General features: G+C 43.7%; 1 protein-coding gene across 1 annotated transcript in view; it reads right to left on the reverse strand.

The window, feature by feature from the left end:
- Positions 1-25021, reverse strand: part of LOC126456057 (esterase FE4-like) — a 68995-nt gene extending 43974 nt beyond the window's left edge. The window contains exons 1-3 of the mRNA XM_050091812.1: positions 24898-25021; positions 24398-24510; positions 2222-2359 (exon numbers count right to left, since the gene is read on the reverse strand). Of these exons, the coding sequence (XP_049947769.1) occupies positions 2222-2359; positions 24398-24510; positions 24898-25021 (375 nt within the window). The remainder of the gene's footprint in view (positions 1-2221; positions 2360-24397; positions 24511-24897) is intronic.
- Positions 25022-27026: the final 2005 nt, after the last annotated feature.

The raw sequence follows: 27026 nt of genomic DNA on the forward strand, positions 1-27026 counted from the left end.
GCTATAGATAGAGAGATGTTTTGTGAAATGTGTTTGGCCGTCGATAGGAGAATGTGTCAACCTTTCGGTAACTACCACAACAGAATACTGTCGGAAGAGAGTCTGGTCGTATCTAAAGGCCGTCAGTGGCATCAAAGTTGGTGTCCAGTCACTCACGGACGAGACAGGAAGTGAAATTGAGAGTTTCGAGGGAAACACAGAAACGTTTGACTCTATTTTCAATGTTTCTTTACAAAGGATAAGGCAGAAGTACTGCCTCAATTTAGAAGGTGAATGACCTGGATATTAATGCCAGAGTCGTTAAGGAACAGCTGAAATCGTTTAATCTAACCAAAGACCCATCTCCCTATGGAATCCCTATCAGATTCTATACCAAATTTGCAGTCGGCTTAGTCCCTCTGTTAATTATAATTCATCGCAGGTCTCTGGAACAAAAAAGAATGCCCTGCCATTGGAAGAAAGCACAGTTCACACCAATTTACAACGATGGCAGCAGAAGTGATCCGCAGAGCTGTCGTCCAATGTCCTTGATATCCATTAGTTGCGGAATCTTAGAATATATTCTGAGCTCAAACATATGAGGTATCTCGAACAGATTGACCTATTATAGACCAACCATCACGGATTTGGAAAACATCGATCATGTGAAACCCAACTCGCACTTCTCTCACACGACGTACTGAAAGCCATGGATTAAGAGTCAGATAGGTGCAGTATTTTTCGATTTATGAAAAGCATTTGTTTCAGAATCACATCAACGCTTGTTATCAAAAGTAAGATCGTATGGGATATCATGTGACAGACGAAGTAAACAAACAGTTTCATTTCAAATAATGAACAAAGCAGCCTATAAGTTATAAGTTGCGATAAACATAGTACACGTAACTTCATGCTGATTTATTTCATTATTTGCAATGAAATTGTCCCTTGCTTTTATCCCTTTGTGTTTAGAATCTCTCTTTTGTATCTCGTTGATAGAACCAGCAGTTTACTGAAGTTGTCTCTCATATGAGATTGGTACGTCTTTCATGTTTGTTACTTTGTTTTTGCGGTGCCGTAAAATTCATTATGGTTCACGCTGGTCTGACAGCTGCTTCTTCCTTACATGGTACCAAGATATGCAGATGACGTGATTTTTCTGTATACCTTAGCACAATACTTTTGCCACGATTGGTATGTCATTACGTTGTGCACGTTAATTTACCTTGAAATATGTGTGTTCCTCAAGACTATTTAAGTCAGTTTCACCCAAAGCAGTTACCTGTTTTAGTTATCGAATTTTAAGTTGTATACTGCTTGTGATCTAGACAGTTAAAAGATTTTGTATAAGACTTCTGATGAATTATCTGAAAAATATGGGTACCTGACGGCGGCAACAACAAACAGTTAAACATACGTACGCGGAACGTAATCTAAATTAGACCTGAAATAGCATGTTTAATGACTTTTGTGGGACTATCATTGGCAGGACCGCACAACATGTGTGGCACGTAAGTGCCTGAACACTAAGACTGACAATGGCCAGATATATATGCTGACGGCACGAAAGCCCTTGCCGAAATTTCATATTAGTTCTATGATTGCAGTTGGCAGTATACTTTGAAACCATTCAGTTACAGAAACTGCTTTTTTTCGAAACTCGACGAAGGTTGCCAACTTCAGATCGTAGAGGTGTCATTTGCTTAATTTATACGAAAATATAGTAGATTACGTTCAGTGTTCACTTTATAGTTAACTTGAATGTTTAAAACTAAGCCACATTCATGAAGTTCTAAAAGTAAAAGGAGCTTGACTTTGACCAATAAGGCCATGTTACTTATAATTTTCTCACATCTGGTAAATCCATAATTATTGTATTCTGGTGGTTGCATGTGAAGACTGGCAAGCATGTGTGACTGTACCTGCGCTGCCAGTCTTAATTACTGCGTTGTGGGATTTAGAAACTTGTAAAAATTCATGATTTGTCCAGTATCTTTACAGTCAATACAAGTAATAGTTTTTGTGTTGCATAAATATTCATTCATAAAAGCGTAGTGTCAGTAATATTAAAACGTTAACTTTGTCAATAAAGAGTCTGCATGACAGTATTACCATGAAATTTGAAACGGTTTTCTCTGTTAAGAGTAAGCCGTCTCCCAAAAGGTGTGAATTGATTGTGGTTTCTATTTTTCTTAGTTGTACTTCTCCCAGTAGCATTAAGTGGGTGGTGACAGTTATTTACCTGGAATCGGAGATCTCCAACTGGTGGTTCTGCATATGGAATACCTTCAAACCTGAACATGGGTTTGCCTGTATACGTTTCCGACATCCGACCTCTCAAGGTGCCTTCTTCTATGTCCACGGTAACATACTCTTCAGCCTGTAAAAGATTTAAGAAGAAAACAATGAAGGTAATGAACATATTAATAAGAAATGTGAACATGTCAAACTGAAAATTGGTGGTTCATCATATACCATGGGGAATCGTTCTAAAACCTGAAACATGATATTACCGCAATAAAGCAATACCGAACTGTCAGCAAGGCATGAGGTATTGAGGAGAGTGTCTGTGCATTATCGTCAGAGCTTTTGGAAGAGGATGAGACAACAAGGAAGGACGAAGGGTGAAATGGTCATTGGACGCTGCAGAAGTATTGTCACAAAACGAGGGAGTTAGAAGGAAAATTTGGAAGCTTCCTATCAGCAGAAAAACCTTTACCGGGCTATGAGGACATCTACATTGTTTCACAAAAGTCGAGAAAATAAATCACAAGATTTCAGTAGTTACTGTATGTATACCATGTAGACAACACGGATCACTTTATAAATATTTATTGAGGCTTCTGAGTTTCTGCCTGTCTCAGTTCAATTGGTCGGTGACTTGTCGAGAACCGTCACTTTTACTTTACACTCTCTTGGTGGTAGAAGATTGGAAGAGAATCGCTTTTCTCCAGAAACAAAAGCCCTACAAATTGACAAGATTGGAAAATAAGAGAAACTGTTGACGTGGCGATACACCATGAAAATTTACACTTGTACCGTGCGTGCCTTTAAATGGTTCAAATGGCTCTAAGCACTATGGGTTTACACTTGTACAATGCGTGCCTTTAAAATGGTTCAAATGGCTCTAAGCACTATGGGACTTAACATCTGAGGTAATCAGTCCCCTAGACTTAGAACTACTTAAACCTAACTAACCTAAGGACATCACATACATCCATGCCCGAAGCAGGTTTCGAACCTGCGACCGCAACAGCAGCGCGGTTCCGGACTGAAGCGCCAGAACTTCTCGGTCACAGCGGACGGCGTGCCTTTCTTTACGGTTACATGCACGACCAGAAATGTTGAAACAGTAGATTTATACCGTCACTGAAGAAGACTAGAGAGGGCCATCTAGACATCTGACAGAGGACCATAAGATATCTTGCAAGAATGCAGAGTCTTGTGCCGTATCAAGCCACTACCTTTTGACCGAGAACTACTTGGTCCTTGTCAATCGTTTCACTTGACAATGACCAAAGAGTACTTGATCGATATCTCGGGGTATTTTAAAGTATGAACGCTGCAAGAACCCCGAGAAGAGTTTAGTCGACAACATAATTGTTTGTGCTGCTTGCAAATCACGCCCATCCATCACAGAAAAAATGTACAAGAACCCAAAATTCTTATATAGCTGATATAGGAAGGCATCTTTTATTGAAAGAGGAAGCTGAGAGCTTACACACAGGCTAAGAGGACCTGACAGTACATCATCCATTGTTTTATTTGAATTCAGGTAGCCGAGAGTTCCTCCATAATCTAGTCCTTTGGAGCAAGTCCACTGCTTTGATTAATTTTTTCTGGTGTGAAGACTGTAGTTTCATTAATGGGCACAAATCTGCCTGACAGATTAGCTTCTTTCTTTTCCTACATCTACATCTGCATAATTATTCCGTAAATCATACTTAAGTGCCTGGCAGAGGGTTCGTCAAACCAACAGCAGACTCTTTCTCAACTGTTCCTCTCTAGCAGCGCTTGGAATAATGATGTGGTATGCAAATAAAACAGTCTTGTCCCGCCTTTCCCAGACCATTTTCTGTGCGATCATTCCAATTTAACGTATTCGTGATTGTAATCCATAGGTATCTAGCTAAATTGGCAGCTTTTAGATTTGTGTGATCTATCCTGTAACCTAGATTTAACGGATTTCCGTTAATACACATGACGTTGACCTCTTACTTTTCGTTTTGCCACTTTTCGCACCATACAGATATCTTGTCTAAATTATTTTGCATCTGGTGTTTCATCCTCTGATTGCTTTAATATAAGGTAACTGACTGCATCATCTAAAAACAACCTGGCTGCGCAAATTGTCTCCTAAATCATTTATGTAGGTTAGGGACAGAAAAGGGACCTATAACTCTTCCTTGGTGAACGCCAGATATCACTTTTGTTTTACTCAAAGACTTTTAGTCAGTTATTATTGATTGTGACCTTCCTGACTTTAGCCATAAAAGATGGAGAACTAAGCAACAATTTAGGGACTCATTATAAGAGGGGGGATTTGTAATATATCTAGAACGCTATTCGTCATGTGCGAGTCAAAGTAATTGTTTGCTGTCTAGTCGCAGGTAGGAGTGCTTGGCGTGTATTATTATCGCTACTGGCGTTTGTTTGTTCGCTAGCTTCTGCTCAGAATGAACTGCTGTACATTATCTTTTAGCCGTTTTCTTCCACAGGAAAAGGGCATAATTTGTTAATCGTGCTGAACATGGCCATTTTTTAAACTGATAAATTGTACTAGCGTAGTTGGATTTGATGTAGTGTGTTCGCCATTGTCATGATATTATCCACCATTAAACTGGTGAGAATTATACCGTGAAAAGCAAAAGAAATGAGAACACCTGCCTGCGAACATGTGTAAGTGCCGCATCGCGACGTGGCATGGACACGACTGATGTCTGAAGTAGTGCTGGAGGGAAATGACTTCATGAACCCTGCAGCGCTGCCCATAAATCACTAAGAGTACAAGGGGGTGGAGGTCTCTTCTGAACAGCGTGTTGCAAGGCATCCCAGATATGGTCAATAATTTTCATGTCTGGGGAATTTGGTGGCCAGTGGAAGTGTTTAAACTCAGAAGAGTGTTTCTGGAGCCATTCTATAGCAATTCTGGACTGTGGGGGTGTCCCATTGTCCTGCTGGAAATGCCCCAGTGTGTCGGAATGGACAATGGACATGAATGAATGCAGGTAATCAGACAGGCTGCTTACGTACGAATCATCTGTCAGAGTCGTATCTAGACTTATCAGGGGTCCCATATCACTCCAACTGCACACACCCCTCACCCTTACAGAGGCTCCACCAGCTTGAACAGTCCCCTGCAGACATGCAGGGTCCATGAATTAATGAGGTTGTCTCCGTACCTGTACACATCCATCTCCTCGATACAATTTTAAATGAGACTAGTCCGACCAGGCAACATGTTCCCTGCCATTAACAGTCCAATGTCAGTGTTGACGGGCCCAGACGAGGCGCAAAGATTTATGTCGTGCAGTCATCAAGGGTACACGAGTGGACCTTCGGCTCCGAAAGCCCATATCGATGATGTTTCGTTGAATGGTTCGCATGCTGACACCTGTTAATGGCCCATCACTGAAATCTGCAGCAGTCTGCGGAAGGGCTGCACTTCCGTCAGATGAATGATTCTCTTCAGTCGCCTTTAGTCCCGTTCTTGAAGGATCTCTTTCTCCGGCCTCAGCGATGTCGGAGATTTGATGCTCTACCGGATTCCTGAAATTCACGGTACCCTTATGAAATGGTCGTATGGGAAAATTCCCACTTCATCCCTACCTCGAAAATGCTGTGTCCCATCGTTCGTGCGGTGACTGTAACACATTGTTCAAACTCACTTAAATCCTGATAACGTGCCATTGTTGCAGCAGGGACCGATGTAACAATGCGTCAGCCACTTGTTTTCTCATATAGGCGTTGCCGACCGCAGCGCCGTATTCTGCCTGTTTACATAACTCTGTATTAGAATACACATGCCTATACCGGTTTCTTTGGCGCTTCACTGTAATACTCTTACGTACTGATTTACGTTTCAAGTAGATAATGATGGAATTACATGGTATATTGGTTCATAATCAGGCAAATACACTGTTGAGCCAAAACATTATGATCACCTACTTAAAAGCGTGTTGGTCCACTTCTGGAACGCAATTTAGTAGCGATTCTACATGCCATAAATTTGACAGATTTCCAGAGGCTTGTGGCACCAGATGCCTATGCACAGGTCACACACTTCTCACAATTTACGGGCGTTTTGTTTTCTGGGCTCGGAACTGGCGTCCGACAGCGCCCCAGTCGGATTTCGTCGGATTTTTAATGGTCAAGACATCAAGATGAGTTCACTATCATCCTCCTCAAACCATGGCAGCACGATTATGTCCTTGTGACACGGACAGTTGTCCTGTTGGAAGATACCATTGGTGTTGAGGAAGACAGCAAGCGTAAGGGGTTACAGGTTGTCCCTAATAATGTTCACATAGTCCACAGCTGCCATGGTGCATTCTATTATTACCACAGGTCCCATGGAGGCCCACGTAAGTGTCACCCAGAATATTATTCTGCTCCAACCGCCATGCGTCCGTGGCGCACTACATGTTTCGAGCAGCCGTTCGCCTGGATTTCGGCGTATGTAGAGACGATCATTGACCTGGTATAACGGTAAACGGGATTCATTCCACCAAGTGACACGATTACACTTATCTGCGGTCCAATCTTGGTGATCCGGTGCTCACTGTAATCATAATTGACGATGTTATTGGGTCAACATGGGAAAAAGTAGTGGATCTCTGCTGCGTAACGCCATGTTTAAAACTGTGTGCTGAACGATGTGCTCCAAAACACTTGTCTCTGCGCCAGTGCTGTACTCTGTCATCAGATCTGCCATAGGTCGCAACCTATCCTGTTTTAGAGAACAGGCAAACCACCGATCCCTATGTTGTGTCATGAGGTGTAGACGTCCAGCTTATTGTCGCTTACTCGTGGATTCAGCGCTCTTCAACCACTTTCTGTAGATGCTCACGAAAGTAGCACGCGAACACTCGACCAGCTTCGCCGTTTCCGAGGCGATCGCTCCGAGGCACCGGGCCATAACAATCTGGCTTCTGTCAAAGTCGCTTGAGTCGGTGGATTTCCGCATTTGTGTCACTTACCGTAGCTAGAATGATTTCCCATTCGTCTCCGCTCAGCTCATATATTTCTCTTACAGCGTCACGTGCAGTCACCGCCACTAGGCAGCATACAGCCTCACGGTGAGCAGTGGCCATAAATGTTTGGCCTCATCAGTGTAGAGCCCGAAACTTCGGGATGTATGAAATTTGCTATCAATCAATTAAATTAGATATTTTTTTTATTAGGTATTCAGCGATCACAGGCCCTGCAGACCACACGCTGCTTCCACAAACTGCCTCCATTCCTTCTCGTTTTTTGCCCGGTTCCTCTAGGTGTCTTCAATTCCCAGGGCTGCTCGGTCCTTCGCCAGGTCGTCCATGCAGCGCTGTCTTGCTCGTCCAATGGAGCGTTTGGTTTTTGGTTTCCCCGCTAGTGCCATCTTAGTCTGTCTTCCCTTTGGCATACGGGCTACATGGCCCACCCATTGTATTCTTTTGCTCTTTATCTTCTGTAGGATAGTTGGTTGTCGCATCAGAAGGTAGATTTCCTCGTTTTTCCTCCTCCTCCATTCTCCATTATCTAAAACGGGTCCCCATATGTTCCTCAACTCTTATTTCAAATATTAATAATTTTTTCTCCTATCTCGCTTAGTCATGCATTACTGCTGGGCATATCATTGTGTTGTAGATTTTCATCTTCGTGTTCACTGAGATCGATTTAGGGCCAAGCGTCTCTCTGAGGGTATGCATGCATTTCGTTCCCACTGCTATTCTTTCCTTGATGTCAATTTTTATGTTGTTGTCCTTGGTAAACCACGATCCCGAGTATTTGAACTAGTCTACTCTCTTGAACCTCTTGCCATCTGTCTCAAGAAATTCTATCTGCTCCTGTATTCTTCCTAACTGCATGCACTCTGTTTTGTCTCGATTCACTCTGAGCCCTACCTTCTGTGCATAATTGTCCATTTTCTGGTACATTTCTTTCAACTCGTGCTTTCGTTCACTTAATAGTACTATGTCATCTGCATATGGGAGACAATTGAAGTTACCGTCCATCTCTACTCCAGCTCACTCCTGTGGCCTACACTCTTTTATTACTGTCTCTAAGATGAAACTGAACAGAACATATGAGAGAGCATCCCCTTGTCTGAGGCCTGTCTCTATCTCGAATGTTTCTGATGTGGCTCCTTGGAAACGCACTGCTGCCTTTGACCCTTCCATACAAGCTTGAACCATTCTCACTAGCTTCTCAGGGATTCTGAAGTCCTGCACTGCATTGTATAGGCTCTTCCAGTGGATACTGTCATACGCACGTTGAAAATCGACGAACAGGCTGTAGATATCTTTACCATATTCCCAATGTTTTTCAAACAATTGTCTTAGTGTGAAAATGTGATCTATTGTCGCTCGGTTTGATCGAAAGCCAGCTTGGTACTACTGCATGTTGTTCTCTATGAATGGTTTCAGTTTTCTAAGGATAATGATAGACACCACCTTGTACGTAACATTCAACAAGCTGATTCCTCTGTAGTTACCGCATTCCATTTTGCTTCCCTTCTTGTATATTGGACATATTACATCCAATTTACATTCTTCTGGCAGTACCTCCTTCTCCCACATCAACTGGATCAGTTTACATATCTTTAAGTGTAAGCTCTCACCTGCCTCCTTGATTAATTCAGATGATATTCCGTCCTCTCCTGGGGCTTTGTTGTTTCTGAGTCCTTTGATTGCGATTTTCACGTCTTCTTCACTAACTTCCCGTTGTTCTTCATGTTTCCTTTCCTCCGTAGTGTTTACAGGTAATATCTCATCTTGGTCTGGGCGATTCAACAGTTCTGAGAAGCATTCTTTCCATCTTTCTACAATTCTTTCCTTGTCATTTATAAAGTTGCCGGTCTTATCTCTAATGAAAAAAGTTTGGCTCAGAAATCAGCGTTTCCGATTTTTTATGTACTGGAAGAATTGTCTTGAGTTAAATTACAAGACAAAAAACAAACACTTGACACTGATCATTACCATGTACGCACGTTACATTGCGGATGGACTCCACCACCTGTGGTGACAAAAGGAAGCCCTAAGTTACAACATTTAAAAATCGGGGAGAAATGTAAGGATTTAGAATGGCTCTGAGCACTATGCGACTCAACTGCTGAGGTCATCAGTCAAGGATTTAGAAGCATTTTTCACTAGGGGAAAGATAGATATCACCTACAGGAAAATTAAAGAGTCCTTTAGACAAAAAAAGAAGCAGCTGTATGAATACCAGGAGCTCAGATGGAACCATTCCTAGGCACAGAAGGGAAAGCTGAAAGAGTGAAGGAACATATAGAGGGATCTATGCAAGGGAGATGAACTTGAAGGCAATATTAAAGTCATGTAGATGAAGATGAGAGGGGGAGGTGTGACACTGCGAGAACAATTTGACAGAACACGGGAAGACCTAAGTCGAAACAAGACGCCGGGAACAGCCGACAATCTGTCAGAGCTACTGATAATCTAGGGAGAGCCAGCCATGGTAAAACTCTTCCATTTGGTTTGCAAGCTGTGGGAGACAGGCGAAATACCCTCGTACTTCAAGAACAATGTAATTATTGCAATTCCAAAGACAGTAGTTCCTGACATGTGTGGAAATTACCAAATTTAATAAGTCATGGTTGCAAAGTACTAACACGAATTCTTTGCAGAAGAATGGAAAAACTGGTAGAAACCGTCCCTGAGGAAGATCAGATTGGATTCCAGAGAAACGTAGGAACACACGAGGCAATAATAACACTCTGAGCAATCTTAGGAGATAGGTTAAGGAAAGAAAAACCTGCGTTTATAGAATTTGTACACTTCGAGAAAGCTTTCGAGGACGTTGGCTGGAATACTTTCTTTGGAGTTCTGAAGATAGGAGGGGTAAAATACAGGGAACGAAAGGCTACTTAAAACTAGTACAGAAACTAGACGGCAGTAATAAGAATCTTGGGGTATGAAGGAGAAGCAGGGTTGAGAAGGGAGTGAGACAGGGTTGTAGTCTGTCCCAGATATTTTTCAATCTGTACATAGAAAGTGTAGTAAAGAAAACCAAAGAAAAATTTGAAGTAGGAGATAAAGATCAGGGAGAAGAAATGAAGGCTTTGAGGTTTGCCGACGACAGCGTAATTCTGTCAGAGACAGCAAAGAACTTGTAAGAGTAGTTGGAAAGTATGGGCAGTGCCTTGGAAGAAGGATATAAGATGAACATCACCAAAAGCTAAACAATGATGGTGGAATGTAGTTGAATTAAATCTGGTGATGGTGAGAACATTATATTAAGAAACGAGACTCTGAAAGTAGTAGGTGAGTTTTGTATTTGGGTTTCAAAATAACTGGTGACAGCCAAAATAGAGATGATATAAAAAATGTAGCGTGGCAACGGCAAGAAAGAGAAATCTGTTAAGATCAAATATAGACTTAAGAGCTAGCAAGTCGTTCCTGAAGGTACTTACCTGGAGTGTAGCCATGTATGGAAGTGAAATATGGATGACATACAGTTCAGACAAAAAGAGAACAGAAGCTTTTCAAATGTAGTGCTACAGAAGAATTCTGAGGATTAGATAGATAGAGGTACTGAATAGAATCAGGAGGTACGGAACACAAGGAGGAAGATAATTAATTTGTTTGCACAACTTGACTAAAAGAAGGTATCGATTGATAGGACACATTCTGAGGCATCAAGGGATCACCACTTTAATACTGGAGGAAGGGATGTGGACTGGAAATCATAGAGGGAGACGAAGAGGTGAATACAGTAAGGAGATTCAGAAGGATGGGAGATTCAGAAGGATGTAGGCTCCATGAGTTATTTAGAGATGAAGAGGTTCCACATGGTAGAGTAGTATGGAGAGCTCTGTCAAACCAGTCTTCGGGCTGAAGGACACAACAACAACAGATGTTTTCATATGGAGTTACAGCTTCGAGTGTTCTTTGGCACGCCAATTTTCATTGAATTCGGAGACCCATTTTTAAACTTTGGAAATTGAAGAATCGGGCTTCTTATATAGAACAGCTTTGGGTGAAGCTGCGTTGTCGATACGCCATCGTGACAAGTAAGTATGAATTTTGGTGACAGCTTACTGTATGTTTTTATTGTTTTTACACATACACACATTGCATGAAGCACTACATACGTAACGGATTATGCTGAATAAATGAAGATACTTACTGACAAAGCGACTGTTATTAAACAGAGTTGTAAAACTGCAACGAAGCGAAGAGTCGCCATGGTTCTCGAGAGGTCCCTTCCTTCCACGATGGCTGCTAGTGACCAAACTCAGTAGCTCCGTCTGACTCCTCACAGTTAAAAAGTAGTGTCAGTAATCACGTGCGTAACAAAACGAAAAAAAATCGGTCTCTATCTTCGTGACAGTTTGTAATTACAGTAACGAAAGTTACTCCATTTTAATAGGGAGTATGTAGTGTGATGAAATAAGTAGCCAATCACGTTTGTTTGTCGCTTTTTAGATGGATCTCTTAACGTGGAAGATAAACTATCTTATCGTGTAATCATATCACTACTCATCTTCGGAAATCTGAGGCACGTCTGTTGCATAACTTCACTGTAAGAAGGCGTTTAGTAACAGAGTACTTCCTAAGACGTGATTCTCTAATGAGGAAGTAGAAATTATAGCTAATTAACTGAATTATTATCTCTAAAAACTAAAATATGATTCTTTTGACTACCTCAAGATGTAGTTTATAAAGAAACTGTAGAAAACAGCAAGGCGTGTAACTACGTATACAGTACTGAATAACAAAAGAAAAATGTAATTGTCTGAAAGGCAACATATACCGCTCTGGCTGTCACTGGCTGACTAAAAATATCGCTTTATTCCCACTGTAGCACACTTTCGGTTGTGAAGCCATTTCCAAATGTTTGCGTATTTACAACCCATCAGATTGTCATTTCTGGGTCAAAGTATAGGAACTCATCAAGTCACACAAATTATAATGTAACTGTGAGAGTTTCGACACATTGTCAGACGTGATCAAAGGTATGACAAGTGTATCTAGAGAGTAGTAACCCAGCGTACCACTAGGAACGTATGAGTATATTGGGCTACGTACAGGCAAATCTGAACTAGAAGCTTGGAAGGAAAGAAGGTGTAGTAAATCAATATCACAGAGAGTTCCTCATAATGTATCGGACAAAATTTTCAGCTCAGTGCGGTCGTCCGACTTCCCTTCATCTTTTGTTTCCATATGAAAGGTGCTGTGACACAACCAGCAGAGTCAACAAGCAAGTACATTTTCTCAGCAGTGCTCTTGTAAGACTATTGCTTCCAATGTGCACCCATCGATTCAATGCAGTGTTGTCTGACAGCCGCGAGGAGTGACCGAGTGGTTAGAGGCGCCATGTCACGGATTGCGCCGCCCCTCACGCCGGAAGTTCGCGTCCTCCCCTGGGCATGGTTGTGTGTGTGTTGTTCTTAGCATAAGTTAGTTTAAGTTAGTATAAGCAGTGTGTAAATCTAGGGACCGATGACCTCAGCAGTTTGGTCCCTTAGGAATTTACACATATTTGAATATTTTTGCTGTCTGACAACGCTATATAGGTGCCCTCAACAACCCAACAAGAAACTGCGAAACATCCAACCAGTATACATAATGAATTTTTCACTCTGTAGCTAAGTATGCGTTTTGTACATTTCAGGAGGATTAAAACTTTGTCCCGAACCGAAACTAGAACGAAGGACCTTCCCCCTTGCAGGTATGGCTCTTCCCGACTGAGTTGTTGAGGCCCGACAGCGCAGCTTCACCTCTGCCATTGGTGTACCAAAGCATTCAACACAACCAACGTCGCTACAGAAAGAAAACCTACGAGCTAACACCCATAAACTTAGAAAAGGAGCCTCCAAACGAATCTGAAGAAGGCTAATCTGCTTGAAGTCTGCGGGAGGGAACCTACTGATACCTTCTCAAAGCTTCTCAGCTTGGCAAGAAGAGGACAGAAGTAGAAAAATTTAACGGATGAGTGGCTCCACACTCCAATGGAGAGGTAGACGATTCAGGATTATGTGGGCAACTCTATCTTTCGTCATTTATAAACAAAGTGATTTACTTCCAGTCTACGGGATATTTATCTTAAATATACAGAGGCCTCTTTTCTGTGGGATTGTAGCGTCCAAGACGTTTCTCTACACACCACTTCGCAAGTGTTTACAGCAATAGTGCAACTACCGTTTAGGAGGGGCTTATATGAGGTGCATTCAAAAGAAAATATGCGAAACACCACTGTGGTATAATAAACTGAAGTCTTTATTCAAAAGTAATCACCAGAGGCTTGAGCCCAACTACCCCACTGTTTCACGAACCAAAGGATTCCCTGTTCTCAGCGATCCCGCGGCTGTGACAGGAGCCAGTCCCCCACTGTATCCTGTAACCCTCAGTTCGTCGTCCGAGATATAAGCGCGACCCTTTGAGGTGTTGTTTTAGTGGACCAAACACATGGTAATCGCCGGTGACGTGTCCTGGCTGTACGTCGCACGCTCAAGCTGCTCCCACTTGAAGTTGGCCATTACACATTGTGTGGCCTTGCAGACGTGTGGACGCGATTTAACGTGGAGCAGAATCACTGCCTCCGTGAGCCGACCACGTCGTTCGCTCTAGGAGTTTTGCACGCTACAAAAGTATACGTCATTTTGGTTTTACCGTACCCGCGGAATTTGATGAGTATATGTCATCGGACGTCGGAAAAGTCGGCGAGCATCACCTTGGCTGCTGAGGGCACAGATTTGAATTTCTTACGAGGACGTGACGAAGTATTCGTCGCGTTCATAGATGGCTCACTATGTTATCCCAAATCGGTATATGCAAATTTCAAACGGTTTGGTTGTTACGACATTTGTATCTTTTCATTTGAACACCCCCACGTATTACCTACAAATGCTGGCCGCTGTGGCCGAGCGGTTGTAGGCGCCTCAGTACCGAACCGCGCGACTGCTACGGTCGCAGGTTTGAATCCTGCCTCGGGCATGGATGTGTGTGATGTCCTTAGGTTAGTTAGGTTTAATTAGTTCTAAGTTCTAGCGAACTGATGATGGTTGGCTCTGCGCACTGTGGGACTTGACTTCTGAGGTCATCAGTCCGCCAGAACTTAGAACTACTTAAACCTAACTAACCTAAGGACATCACACACATCCATGCCCGAGGCAGGATTCGAACCTGCGACCGTAGCGGTCGCACGGTTCGAGACTGAAGCGCCTAGAACCGCTCGGCCACTCCGGCCGGCCAGGACTGATGACCTCAGATGTTAAGTCCTATAGTATTCAGAGCCATTTGAACCACAAATGCCTCCCAACGAAATTGTAGATGATCAGGCTTTCAACAAGTTTCTAAGCTGCAGAGATTCGACGCGTATTATATGTTGTGAGCGTCCACAACTATTTCACCCCTGAACAGAGCTTATTGTTGTGACTGAAATAAGTTATCGCCCAGAGGAGAGCTCTGTGAGACGAACTGGACACCTACAGCTAACTGTGTTTGAATATAAAGTCCGAGTCCAATAATAAATAGGCAATGTCAGGAAAACAATCCTCGTGACGTTCGTTCCTCCCTGCCAAGGGAACAATGAACTCCGCTCGGTAGTTGTGTAGCTCTGCGGAGATGACTCTAAAGGACACCACCCAATGACAGTCACGCAGACTTTTCGGTAGCGAGAACTGAGAGCCGCCGCCACATTAAGGAGGGCAATAAGATATATTGTCAACAGTTCGTGAACTCCATCAACTGTTCCACTAAATTAAACTAGACCATATACACTGACGGAAAAAATCGCAACAGCAAAAAAAAAGTAATGTAGAATAAGGAAACTTCGGGAATGCTGTGATTTAGGTAACATATTTAAGTGATTACAAGGTCACAGGAAAGCCGGTGCAAATGTTAAATGCTAGTACATCGACAACTGCATAGTCGCCGCAATGTTGAATGCAAGCAGACAGTCTTGCATGCACAGCTTTTTACAGGTGCTGGATGACTGTTTGTGGGATGGAGTTCCACGCCTGTTGCACCTCGTCAGTCAATACGCGGACGGTTAAAACTGTTTGCGGATGACACTAGGGTTGTCACCCGATGAGGTCCCATATAAGCTCGATTGGAGACCTGGTGATCGAGCAGGCCAAGAAATGTGTCGACACTCTGTAGAGTCTGTTTGATTTTTATACTGTAGCCAACTTTTAACTTGTGTTTGCCTCCAGTGTATTTTAAGTGCGCATTGAATTGCCAGCTGTGTTACTTTAACTGTATGTCGAGGTTTTAACTGTCCCCCAGTGCATGTCCTCGTATTAGTGTATATTTTAATTCCCATCATCTCCATTTACTGTGTTTTTTATGCCCCTCTTTTGTCCCCCTTTTTATGTAAGAGTTCCTCTTTCCATGTATTTTTGTAAAGCCATTTGGCTGAAGAGCTGTGGACTATGCTGCTGTCAGCCCTCTCCTGCCCATATGGGGCAGGGGAATGAAATTATATACACATCTTTTTAAAAAAGTGGACATTATAATTGCTCAAGTTGTGAAATACGACAAGGACTCTAAGAGGACGGCAAGCGTTAGAGTGGAAGCTGCCATCTGCAGCCCCCATATGCACTAGTTAAATGACAGCGATGTCTATGTTTAACATCTCCTTCCTTAAACTGTTCTCGGTTCCATTTTGCAATAGAAACCCACTTAACAGTTTAAAACATTACATACAGCTTTTAGCGAAATATTTTATACCATCGCTACTTCTGTAGAATTTAAACTGCAAATATTCTTTGGCATAGCTACAGTGTACGTAATAGGCTACACTGAATTGTGTGTGTAAGTGTACTTCATTGAAATATAACCAGAATTTCTGTAGTAGGGCACTACGTGCGGGATCTGTCAGCGTCTTTTTCCTTTGTCCTATGATTACTGAGACAACTGCACATGTCATATTTTGCTGATATCAACATGAGCACTTACTTATCTCAAAGATTCCCACAGGGATCGTGACATCTTATCACATTCTGAGGCGAAAGAGGGGAGGAGAGGGGTGGGGGAGAGGACAGTCCTCCTTTCCCACTCTGAGCTTTTGCAAATATTGCATGCGACACTCATCCGCACCCAGCACCCCCTCCTTACAACCAAATACTACGAAATATCTGAATTGCCGAAAAATTGGTTCATCAGCTATATTTTCGTTACTGACTTCCAAAAATTCGTTTAAGGACTGGCTCACCAGTCTCATTGGTATTTTTTTAAATATGTGATACGGTACAATACAGCAACACCGGTCTTACGCGGTCTAACTGTGTTGGTGAGGCAGTAAATTTAACCACAGGACAGTGACGCTGCGTCACTGGAATACACATTGGATGTAATGGAAATGAGCGTTTAACGTCATCGCGTGGGAGGCCCCTTGCGGGGCAGGTCCGGCCGCCTTGGTGCACGTCTTATTACATTCGACGCCACATTGGGCGGCCTACGCGTTGGATGGGGGTGAAATGATGATGAAGACAACACACAGTCCCTGAGCGGAAAAATCTCCGACCCAGCCGGGAATTGAACCCAGGCCCGTAGGACGGCACTCAGCTATCGGGGCGGACATTGGAGGTTTTGTGGTGGGACTTGGAGTCCTGTACCATCCTCCAATGGTGACAGCACACGCCACACTGGGAGGCCTACGCGTCGGACGGGGGTGAAATGATGATGAAGACAACACAACACACAGTCTCTGAGCGGAAAAATCTCCGACCCAGCCGGGAATAGAACCCAGGCCCGTAGGACGGCACTCAGCTATCGGGGCGGACATTGGAGGTTTTGTGGTGGGACTTGTAGTCCTGTACCATCCTCCAATGGTGACAGCACACTTCAGTAAGGCATAAAAACTTAGTCTGAGATGGGTAAGTAGGGTGGGAAAGTAGTGGATGTAGAATGGGGAGCTAGTCCCCCCAAAGGATTTATCTGCAGTGGGCATACCAGGCCTATCATCAGCCATGGTCGGAATCTGATTCCTCTAGGATGGTTGAAGGACCCGGATGTCGATGGCAGCGGCATGGAAATGTGGTCCCAACGCGGTGTTCATGGACAGTGTCGCGCAGGGCATCCACTTTCTCATAGAGCCGCCGTGTGATGTTGAGGTTCTTGTGAGTGGCGGGGTGTGCAGGGTCCACCTAAGAGCCTTGTTCAGCAGGCGCTGCAACGTCGACATCCTGATGACACTAACTGTGGCCCATGCAGTGGAGCCACATGTGAGGGCAGGCAGTAGATGCGGAGCTTTGTATACAGGTTAAGTTCTCTACTTCAGAAGAGCGGGTACAAATCCCTAATCAGCTTTTGCCCCTTGTTGGTGACATACTACGCGTGACAGTTGAACAGCAACTTGTTTTCCATCCGGACCCCTAGATAGGTGGTCGTCAGTGACCAGGGCACCAGCATGCCTGCAATCGAAATATTGCGGTGGAGGACTGGGTGCCATTTGGTAAAATAGACTGCCATAGTTTTGGCAGCATTGAGAGCTATTTTGTTTGTCCAGCACCGGGTGATGGCAGCGTCCACCTGTCGCTGGAGGCGGATGATGATGGCGTCAGTGATACGGCCAGTGGTATATAGTGTTATGTGTGTGATGTCCTTAGGTTAGTTAGGTTTAAGTAGTTCTAAGTTCTAGGGGACTGATGACCTCAGAAGTTAAGTCCCATAGTGCTCAGAGCCATTTGAACCCAAAGTGTTATGTCGTCAGCATATTGTGCCAAGTGGCACTCGGGGATGACCGGCATATCATTCACATAGATATTAAAAAGAATGGGAGACAACTCCGATCCTTGTGGAGTGCCCGCCGACAATTGACGAATGCCTGAACGCATTCCCCGTTGAACCACTAGGAAAGTCCTACTGTGGAGGAAGTCATCCACGATTTTGATATAGATATCCGATGTAGGGGTCTGCATCAGAATCTTGTGTACTAGGTTGTCGTACCAGATCATGTCGTTGGCGTTCTGCGAGTCCAGAAATACGGCAGCTGCCGACTTGCCGCTGTTGAAGCCTTTGCTGACGTATTCAGTGATTCATTCGGAAATACGGCAGCTGCCGACTTGCCGCTGTTGAAGCCTTTGCTGACGTATTCAGTGATTCATAGGACCTGAAGTCCGGCAGAGAGGTGCGAAGTAAATCTGAACTGTTCAGGTCGGATCGTCCCAGCCACTGCCAGAGGTTGGGAAAGTCGGTGGAGGATCACTGATTCAAGGACATTCGTCACGGTATTTAAGAGGCTCATAGGCCTGTTGTTTGTGGGGTCTGTAGGGTCCTTGAACCGCTTGGGGATCGCAGTCAGCTTGGCTTGCTTCCACTGAGGGGAAAAAGCCATACGTGACACAACCACTAAAAGTCTTAGTGAACAAGGCGTGCACTGAAGGTGGCAAAGATGTTCGCTTAAAATTCCGTCCAATTCAGTGGCTGACTGGCCACGTTTCCTTCGTAAGATCCGCTGGACTTCTGCCATGGACGTCGGGTGGGGGCTGGAAGGGGGGGGGGAGGGGGGCAGACAGAGGTGGACGGTTGCTGAAAGCGGCAACAGCTGTCAGGACAATGTGTTCGTCCTGTAATTCGTCCAGAGAAAGGAGCCAGTCGAAGGGGTGATTTTGGGCCTCAAACGCATCGGCCAGCGTCCCCACGATTTGGAGGGTATCATACTACAAGCCCGCTGCCGTGAAAATAAGATGGACAGTCGCTGGCACAGACTGCCACAGGGCGCGAATGACAGCCCAGTCAGACTTATCGTGCAGGAGGAAAGCAGACGTCCTGTCCTCCTATTTTTCGGACCTCCTGTCAGTGAGTCGATGGCAGAATTCACGCTGGAGATGTCTCATTTGGTGTTTGTCCAGAGGATGGCGAAACTGCCTCCACCGCCGGTGGCAGTGCTTCTTTTGCATCTTTAGCTTCCGTAACAGGGGAGGCAAATCGTCCAGGGGGGTTAAAGCCCGAGGTACAGTGGAGGTGGAGAGCTTCACTGCTTTCTGTATTTGGGCGGTAAGGAATCCACAGCATGGAATACATTGGCCGGTGTTGTCAAGTCGAGGTCGTGCCGTGTCATTAAGTACTCTGGCAACAAACTTGTCCCAATCGGTGAGGGTCACAGCGGAATGAACATCAAATGAAAGAGCAGCATTGGTGATGTGCAGGAGTACTTGGTGATGGTCGGAGGCCAGTTCGTGGAGAACTTCCAGTGAAAAGTGAGCGGCGATGTTTTTGAATATGGCCACATCCAGAACGTCTGGTTGGCAGTTAGAAAGGACTGGTAAAGGGTAAGTTCATGGGGGCCGTAGACCGACAGCGCTTAAGTATCCTCCAGGTCAGGGAGGAGCTGGCCTTTGGGTTTAGAGACCCGGCATTGAGATCCGCCCCAGCCTCTTTGGTAACTTTGATTCAAAGCTATAAATCAATCGTCAAGGAATTTTCAAACGAATAGACAATATATTTCTCTAGAAATAATTAAAATTCAACATTTCCTTATAAAAATGAATAGCAAAATAGGTATTCGTATTGGTTGAAAGTGAGTTGCTTACCTTAGATACTATTCGATACACCTGAAAATGCAAATAAAAGCACGTAAACTTTCACCTCCTGTGTGCTCCTGTAACCAACAGATTGTCACACTGTGGAGGACGAGTGTTTAACGCCACCAGCAGATGCCAGCACTGCAAAACAAAGAAGTGCCATCTTTGTTCCACGATTTCGTACTAGCGCGAATGGTTTTCTGCACGTTTAACACTAGAATTACCGGACTTCGCCGTACCCCTAGTAGTACCATGTGGGTCATTTTTGACCCAGAGTAGAAACCCACCGTTTTATTCGTATTTGGGTGGTGTTTTGAGTGTAGCGACGTTGACAACACGTTCAGGAATCGAAATGTAACCCACGGATAATTTGGTCTCTAAAATGAATAGTACACTGTCAGACATAAATTTTCAGAACTATTTCTTTATGGTAAATTTTACAGAAGAAATTCCACAGTCTTTCATCAACTATCGTCCGGACAAGTAAGTAAACAATGTTTTTCTTTATAAAGAGATTGAAACAGAACAAAAAGTACTGTTTGTGTGAGTACTAACAGTATTTTTACTTTTCGAGACAAATAAGATAAGTAACGAGTGTTTGTGAAAGGTTCTAAAACGAAGTAGTTGACTAAAATGCTCTGAACGTTTACTCCCTATTGTAATTAAAGAACTAAAATGATCTGCATGTTTGCTCGCTTATTGCAATCAATGAACTAAAACATAGGAACAAACGACTTGACTCTATAATTGTAAACATTTGGAAATATTTAGGAACAAATAGTTGGCAGAAATGTATAAACTGGGATTGGTTCACAGTTCAGACATTCGGCAACAGTTTTTGGCTAAATGGTTCAAATGGCTCTGAGCACTATGGGACTCAACTGCTGAGGTCGTTAGTCCCCTAGAACTTAGAACTAGTTAAACCTAACTAACCTAAGGACATCACACACATCCATGCCCGAGGCAGGATTCGAACCTGCGACCGTAGCGGTCTCACGGTTCCAGACTGCAGCGCCTAGAACCGCACGGCCCAACAGTTTTTGCTTGGTAGCTTCTGCACATATACATGTTGCACTTGAAGCACACTTTGAAATTTTATTACCGTTTTGTTGTTTGCAGGTCACCTGAATTAGTGCCTTCTGTTTCCATATTGGCCAGCGTCGGTATCGAGTGCTTGCAAGGGGAGATTTTTGGCTCCTCTCTACAGTTTGTTGGGGATAGAAAGCTCATCTTCTACACTAAGGATAAAGTATCGGAGTCAAATCTTCTTACAGGTAAGTAACTTGAAAACTGTGTGAGCGTTGATCCTGAAAAGGTCAAGATGCTGTAAAAGACATACACAAGCCATTGGTGGGTGCCATCTCGAACACTGTAGTGTGTAGCCATTTGGTCAACTATATAGACTCCACCCTTAGTTTCATTATAAAACTTCTCAGTTTTTGGAAGCTTCTTCTCACTATTCTCATTCACCTGACATCCAGCATAAGGACTTTTTTTTCCCTTGATATAGTGTGCTAAGATTGTCATCCGACTTGTACAAGTATGTTGCATAAAATGCGTCGTCTCCACTCCACGCTGCAGGAGGGACCTCTTTGAGTGATCTCCGAAAAGTGCCAACTAAACTTGTTCCTTTTTGTTTCAGCTCATCCACCAGTTTCACGGCGGTGAAGAAGACACCAGTCGTGACGTTACGACCGCAGTTGAGAAATGGCTGTGCCAACTTCATAACGACATGGTGCCCTTGCTTTGATCACGAGTTTCATGTTTGCGACGGTAAGGGAATCCATTCTGGTTGTAGCTTTTGTAAGTGTCACACAAAAGTCAGTATTTTATCCGATGCTTATCAGGTTTACTCAGTACTTTATGAATGGGTACCTGAACTTGCAAGGATACAGTTGCTCGTCCACAGCCATTTTCTAGCCTGCCTTCTAGCAGGCAATGCAACTGTCAGTAAACAGAGTCCATATTTCTGAAGCAATGCAAAATTGACTAGTTTCCTTACGTTGTCTTCTTGATGATATAAAATCAAGCCCAAGATAACTGCATATTTATGCAAATCGGTTCCATGATGTGGTATTTTGAAAGAAAGGAGGTGCCCACTTATTGCTGCACAAGCCTTTGTATGAAATACCCCGAGCGTAGAGTTTTCCAGTGAAAGCACCTATTTCTTCCAGACTTAGGGACAACTCATTATTACCAAATTTTCTGTAAGCCTTCTCTTCAGTGTAATTTTTTTTTCAGTTCCAGGGTTGGATCGCTGGCATATAGATGCAACGCTGAAAGGCCGTATCCTGTCAGCTCAGGCATCTCTCACGACACATTCCGGCCTTGTGCCTACCTGCTGTGTCGCTTGTCTCAATCCGTGTTTATTTGGTGTCATTGCACCTCTCCACTTCCTCGCCATGGAGTTGTGTGGCGAAACAAGGGCTGTGTCATTGTGAAAAATACAGAGGCGAGAGAGTGTGCCGGAACTTACCTCAGTTCACTATTAACCAGCGCCGCATCATCACAAGGCGCCTGTGTTTAGCGTGCAAAGGAAAAATGGTTCAAATGGCTCTGAGCACTATAGGACTTAACATCTGAGGTCATCAGTCCCCTAGAACTTAGAAGTACTTAAACCTAACTAACCTAAGGACATCACACATATCCATGCCCGAGGGAGGATTCGAACCTGCGGCCGTAGCGGTCGCGCGGTTCCAGACTGAAGCGCCTAGAACCGCTCGGCCACACTGGCCGGCCGCGTGAAAATGATTGCACCACAATCTAAGAGCGAAATTAAAAATTAAAATAACTTTTCCAAACTATGTCAGTTATGGTTCAAAAAATGGCTCTGAGCACTATGGGACTCAACTGCTGAGGTCATTAGTCCCCTAGAACTTAGAACTAGTTAAACCTAACTAACCTAAGGACATCACACACATCCATGCCCGAGGCAGGATTCGAACCTGCGGCCGTAGCGGTATCGCGGTTCCAGACTGCAGCGCCAGAACCGCGCGGCCACTTCGGCCGGCTGTCAGTTATGCATTAGTGTATTAATGTTAATATTGTGAAGGTTCAGAATATTCTCATGAATATGCAAGAATCAAAAGTTACAAGTCTCAACTTGATCGGAGGAATATTTTGGTTAAAATCGGCATTTTTACGGAAATTTGAAGGTACTAAATTTTAGATGCAGAGAGATGAAAATTCGCATGTAATCTCAGATACAAGTAAAATTACTGTGTATATGACACCACAAGCTACCTCTAATAGTTTTCAAATTATTTACTAAAAACTAAATTTGGCAGGAAAAGTCCTTATTCATAATAGATTAAATATCATTTGTAATTATAATAGAAAGTTTTTATTACAGCAATTGATTAATTTCATTAAACAATACAGCTGTGCCAAGTATCAAGACTTGATTGTTGATAGCAAAAAGGCAGTTCAGAGGTAATGTTCAGCTGTCAGTTCCGTTCCAAAAATTCTAGCTGGCAAAGTATAAATGCAGTCGAGCTAAAACTATTTCAGAGACTAAAGTAAACCTAACTCCTTTCATATAAAATTAAGAAGATTCTAAATTAATAAATGAAAGAGACATTAATTAGTACATGTTTGAGAAGGGGGACGTTTGGATTCTGCTATCTGTGCCTAGAACAGTTGGTAGCTGATGTTCCATTCGGTGGTCCGCTGCGCCTATGTACAGTGAAGCGCCAAAGAAATTGGTATAGGCATGCGTATTTAAATACAGAGATATGTAAACAGACAGTTACTTTGGCTCTTCAGTGTATAAATACAGCCAAAGAGGCAGTAGTTGGAGACACTTCGCACTGGCAGATCAATTTGTCCGCAACAGTCAAATGCCTGCCTTCGCTGTTGCTTGGATGAAGTCACAGCCAGGCAGCGACAAAACGCGTTTTCGTTAGAAGTAGCAAGTGAACTTGTGACAACTGTACCCCATCCTGGATCTCTTAGATTTCACAGAAGTTACTGTTTGTGTCCCACCGATAATGTTGACAAAACTGCATGGCAAATGGCGAGATTATTTGTCCAGCAATTAACTTTGGTGATTACAAGCTAGGGCGATAGAACATTTTACTTCTGAATCTTCCGTATAGGTCGCCTCTGAACTGTTAATAGTCCTGTTTCCGATAACATTAGCAACATTATTATGTATTCTGTGCAGTCCGCCCCATGTAGCTGAGTGGTCAGTGCGACAGAACGTTAATCCTAAGGGCATGGGTTCGATTTCCGGTTAGGCCGGAGATCTTCTCTGCTCAGGGACTGGGTGTTATGTTGTCCTAATCATCATCATTCCATCCATATCGACGCACAAGTCGCCGAAGTGGCGTCAAATCGAAAGACTTGCACCCGGCGAATGGTCTATCCGACGGGAGGCCCTAGTCACACGACATTTACATTTATTCTGTGCATGAACTTTTACCGGATATGTCAGTCAGTTGAAACTCTAAACTTCTATTTATAGTCATAGTTCCTGATCCTACTGAGTAAATGGCAAGTAAGAACATTTTCTTTCAGTGAATACAATGAGCAATGTGGACTTGCAGACTGGAAATTATGGTTAGTACTTGTATGTTCTCCATCACCTTCTCGCTGGTCGAAAAAATATTATTCAAACTTTTGTAAATGGCGTAGATTTTATTTTGTTTCATTTTACTCGGCGCCCTACATATGACACATGGCGCTCCATCGTCCTCGTCCATGATGAGCTGCTGCAGCACGTCTGACACCCAATGTACAGCGACCATGTGCAGCTCTCTCCACTCCATCAACTGCAACGAGCGCCACGCCATAGCCGCCTTGGGAGTCATCCACAACACGTGCATCATCACCATGGTCAGCTGCAAATTGAATCATATGTCAAAATTCTTTGTAACTGGTGAGAGACTGGGAATGACGGCTAAAGATCGTCCATGATGCAGTTTGACTTCAGCGTTTACATTATAGGATCAGTGATACTGCGGTTGAGATTTGAATAAAGATTTATTTATCAGTGACTTACCGACTCCGTCAGGTGGCTGACCATTAACTCCTCCATCCTGCCATCCTTTTTCTAGTCGAAGGCCCCGTTCAACACTCCACTCAAGTTTGGTTCGTCATTGGAAGGGGCGTTCACACTGTTGAGTAGAATCTATAAAACCGACATGTAAATAACAGAACAAAGAGAACCGAGCTGTGGACTCTGTGCTCATTGGTTCAAAAACTTAGGTACAATGGTACGTGCTTACACTGTGGAAGAGGTAGGTCATCGTCAGATGGATCATATACCGCTTGCTGTTCATTTGATGCGTCTGAATCACTTGAGTCAGCAGTTTCCACTGGAACAAAATCGTCGTCCTCCTTTGCATTCATCTCACTACCGGATTCATCATTCGATTGCATAGGTAAAAGGTTTTCCAGTACTGGAGCATCTCAGCTTCTGTAAGGCCGAGTCATCTTGCCATCATTGCTTTAATGATACGAACTCACGAAAATAAACTGAAAGCTCTCGGCGATGGCGTCAGGACTGCCTCTGACCTCTCCGCTTAATCACAGACAAAGATATACCGACAGGAAACTTCTGCAAGGGTCGATGTGCCTGACATCTGCTGTCATGTGTGAGAACTATTGGTAGTGCCCGAGACAGCAGTGTAGGAGTGGGGCTTGGGGGGATTCCCCACAATATAATATGTTACTCTGTGGCTTCCCAGTGTCACTTCGTAGGTCTGCATGTGGCCAGTCAGTAGAGAACGGGAAGTCAGGCTGATATAAAGTTACACACGACCTCCGAATTCTTCATATTTCACGTTCTTTTGGCCTAGGTGTCGTGGTATACTCTAATATCTCGTGAATATCGTCGAGGCACGTCCAGAAACAATTCAGTGCCAGAAAACCGGTGTTACTGATATCATTTTGTATTAAAATGGGTATGGGTGACAAATGACCCACATGATACTACTGTTATAACATGCAATTTTTTGTAATTGTAGGTGGGCAATTTGGATGAAATTTTGATGAGCTATACAACACCATAGATAATGAAAAGTCCTGCGATGATTGTAGATGGGGATAGAGCCCTTATAAAACCGCTGTCGGTCAAAAATTAACAATGAGGTACGTCTGGTGTTGGACAACGCTACAGTATTATAAATTAATTATTTTCCACATCTAGCATGTTGAAAAAGTTTTAAAATATACCAAAATATGTCAGCAATGTGAAAAAGTGCAATGCTTACATAGTTAGTTGAGTTTAATTCGTGAAAAACGCTGTAGGGTTAATGTGATGTCACAACATTGCAAAAAAAGTCTGCACTGTTAAAGAAACTGTGAGTGAATTTCCACACATATGTATATTCGCCAAATTAGTGCCCAAAATTATAGAGCATGTACTCCAGTGATAAATTTCAATGCCTGATAACAGTTGATATTTGAAAATGTAGGCCTAAAAATTTGATGTCAGAAACTACCCTGACCAGGATTATAACTGCGGAAAAATAAGTGTAAGCACACATTTTCGCCCGTATTGTTATGTTTTTCCACTTTTCCTCTTCACGATCGACACTGGTCAGCTAGATCATTACGATCACCTTCCCAAAGCCGGTATGTGAACATCTGGCACGGATACCAGTGGCGACTCGTGGTGGCATGGAAGAAATAAGGCCTTGTTAAGTCGCTGGAGGAAGCTGGCACAACATCTGCACACACACAAGTCACCTAATTCCCGTAAATTCCGGGGAAGGTGGGCAATAATGGCCTCTGACGCCAGACTGAAGCACATCCCTGACGTGTTCGATCGAGTTCAGATCTGGCGAGTTTGGGGGCCAGTATATCAATCGGAACTTGCCACTGTGTTCCTTGAACCACTCCATGACACTCCTGCCCTTTTGACATGGCACATTGTCTTGTTGAAAAACGCCACTGTCGTCGGGAAACATGATCATCATGAACGGGTGTACGTGGTCTGCAACCAGTCTACGAAACTCCTTGGCCGTCATAATGCCTTGCTCGAGCTCCTCTGGACCCAGTGATGCCCACGTGAATGTTCCCCAGAACATAATGGGACCACCGCCAGCTTGTGTCCGTCCCACAGTACGGGTAGCAAGGAGCTGTTCCGCTGGAACGTGGCAGAGGCGCGAGCTCCAGTCGGCATGATGTGGAAGGTATCGGGAATCATCAGACCATGCAACGCTTTGCCATTGCGCCGACGTCCAGTACCTATGGCCATGTGCCCATTCCACTCTTATTTGCCAGGCTCATGGTGTCAACATTGGGGCATGCACAGGTCGTCGGCTCTTGAGTGTCATGTTTAGGAGTGTTCAGTGCACTGTGTGTTCAGACAGACGTGCTCTCAGGCACACGTGCTCTCTGCTCAGCATTT

Source organism: Schistocerca serialis, chromosome 2 (assembly GCF_023864345.2).
Source record: "Schistocerca serialis cubense isolate TAMUIC-IGC-003099 chromosome 2, iqSchSeri2.2, whole genome shotgun sequence".
Classification (NCBI taxonomy): domain Eukaryota; kingdom Metazoa; phylum Arthropoda; class Insecta; order Orthoptera; family Acrididae; genus Schistocerca; species Schistocerca serialis.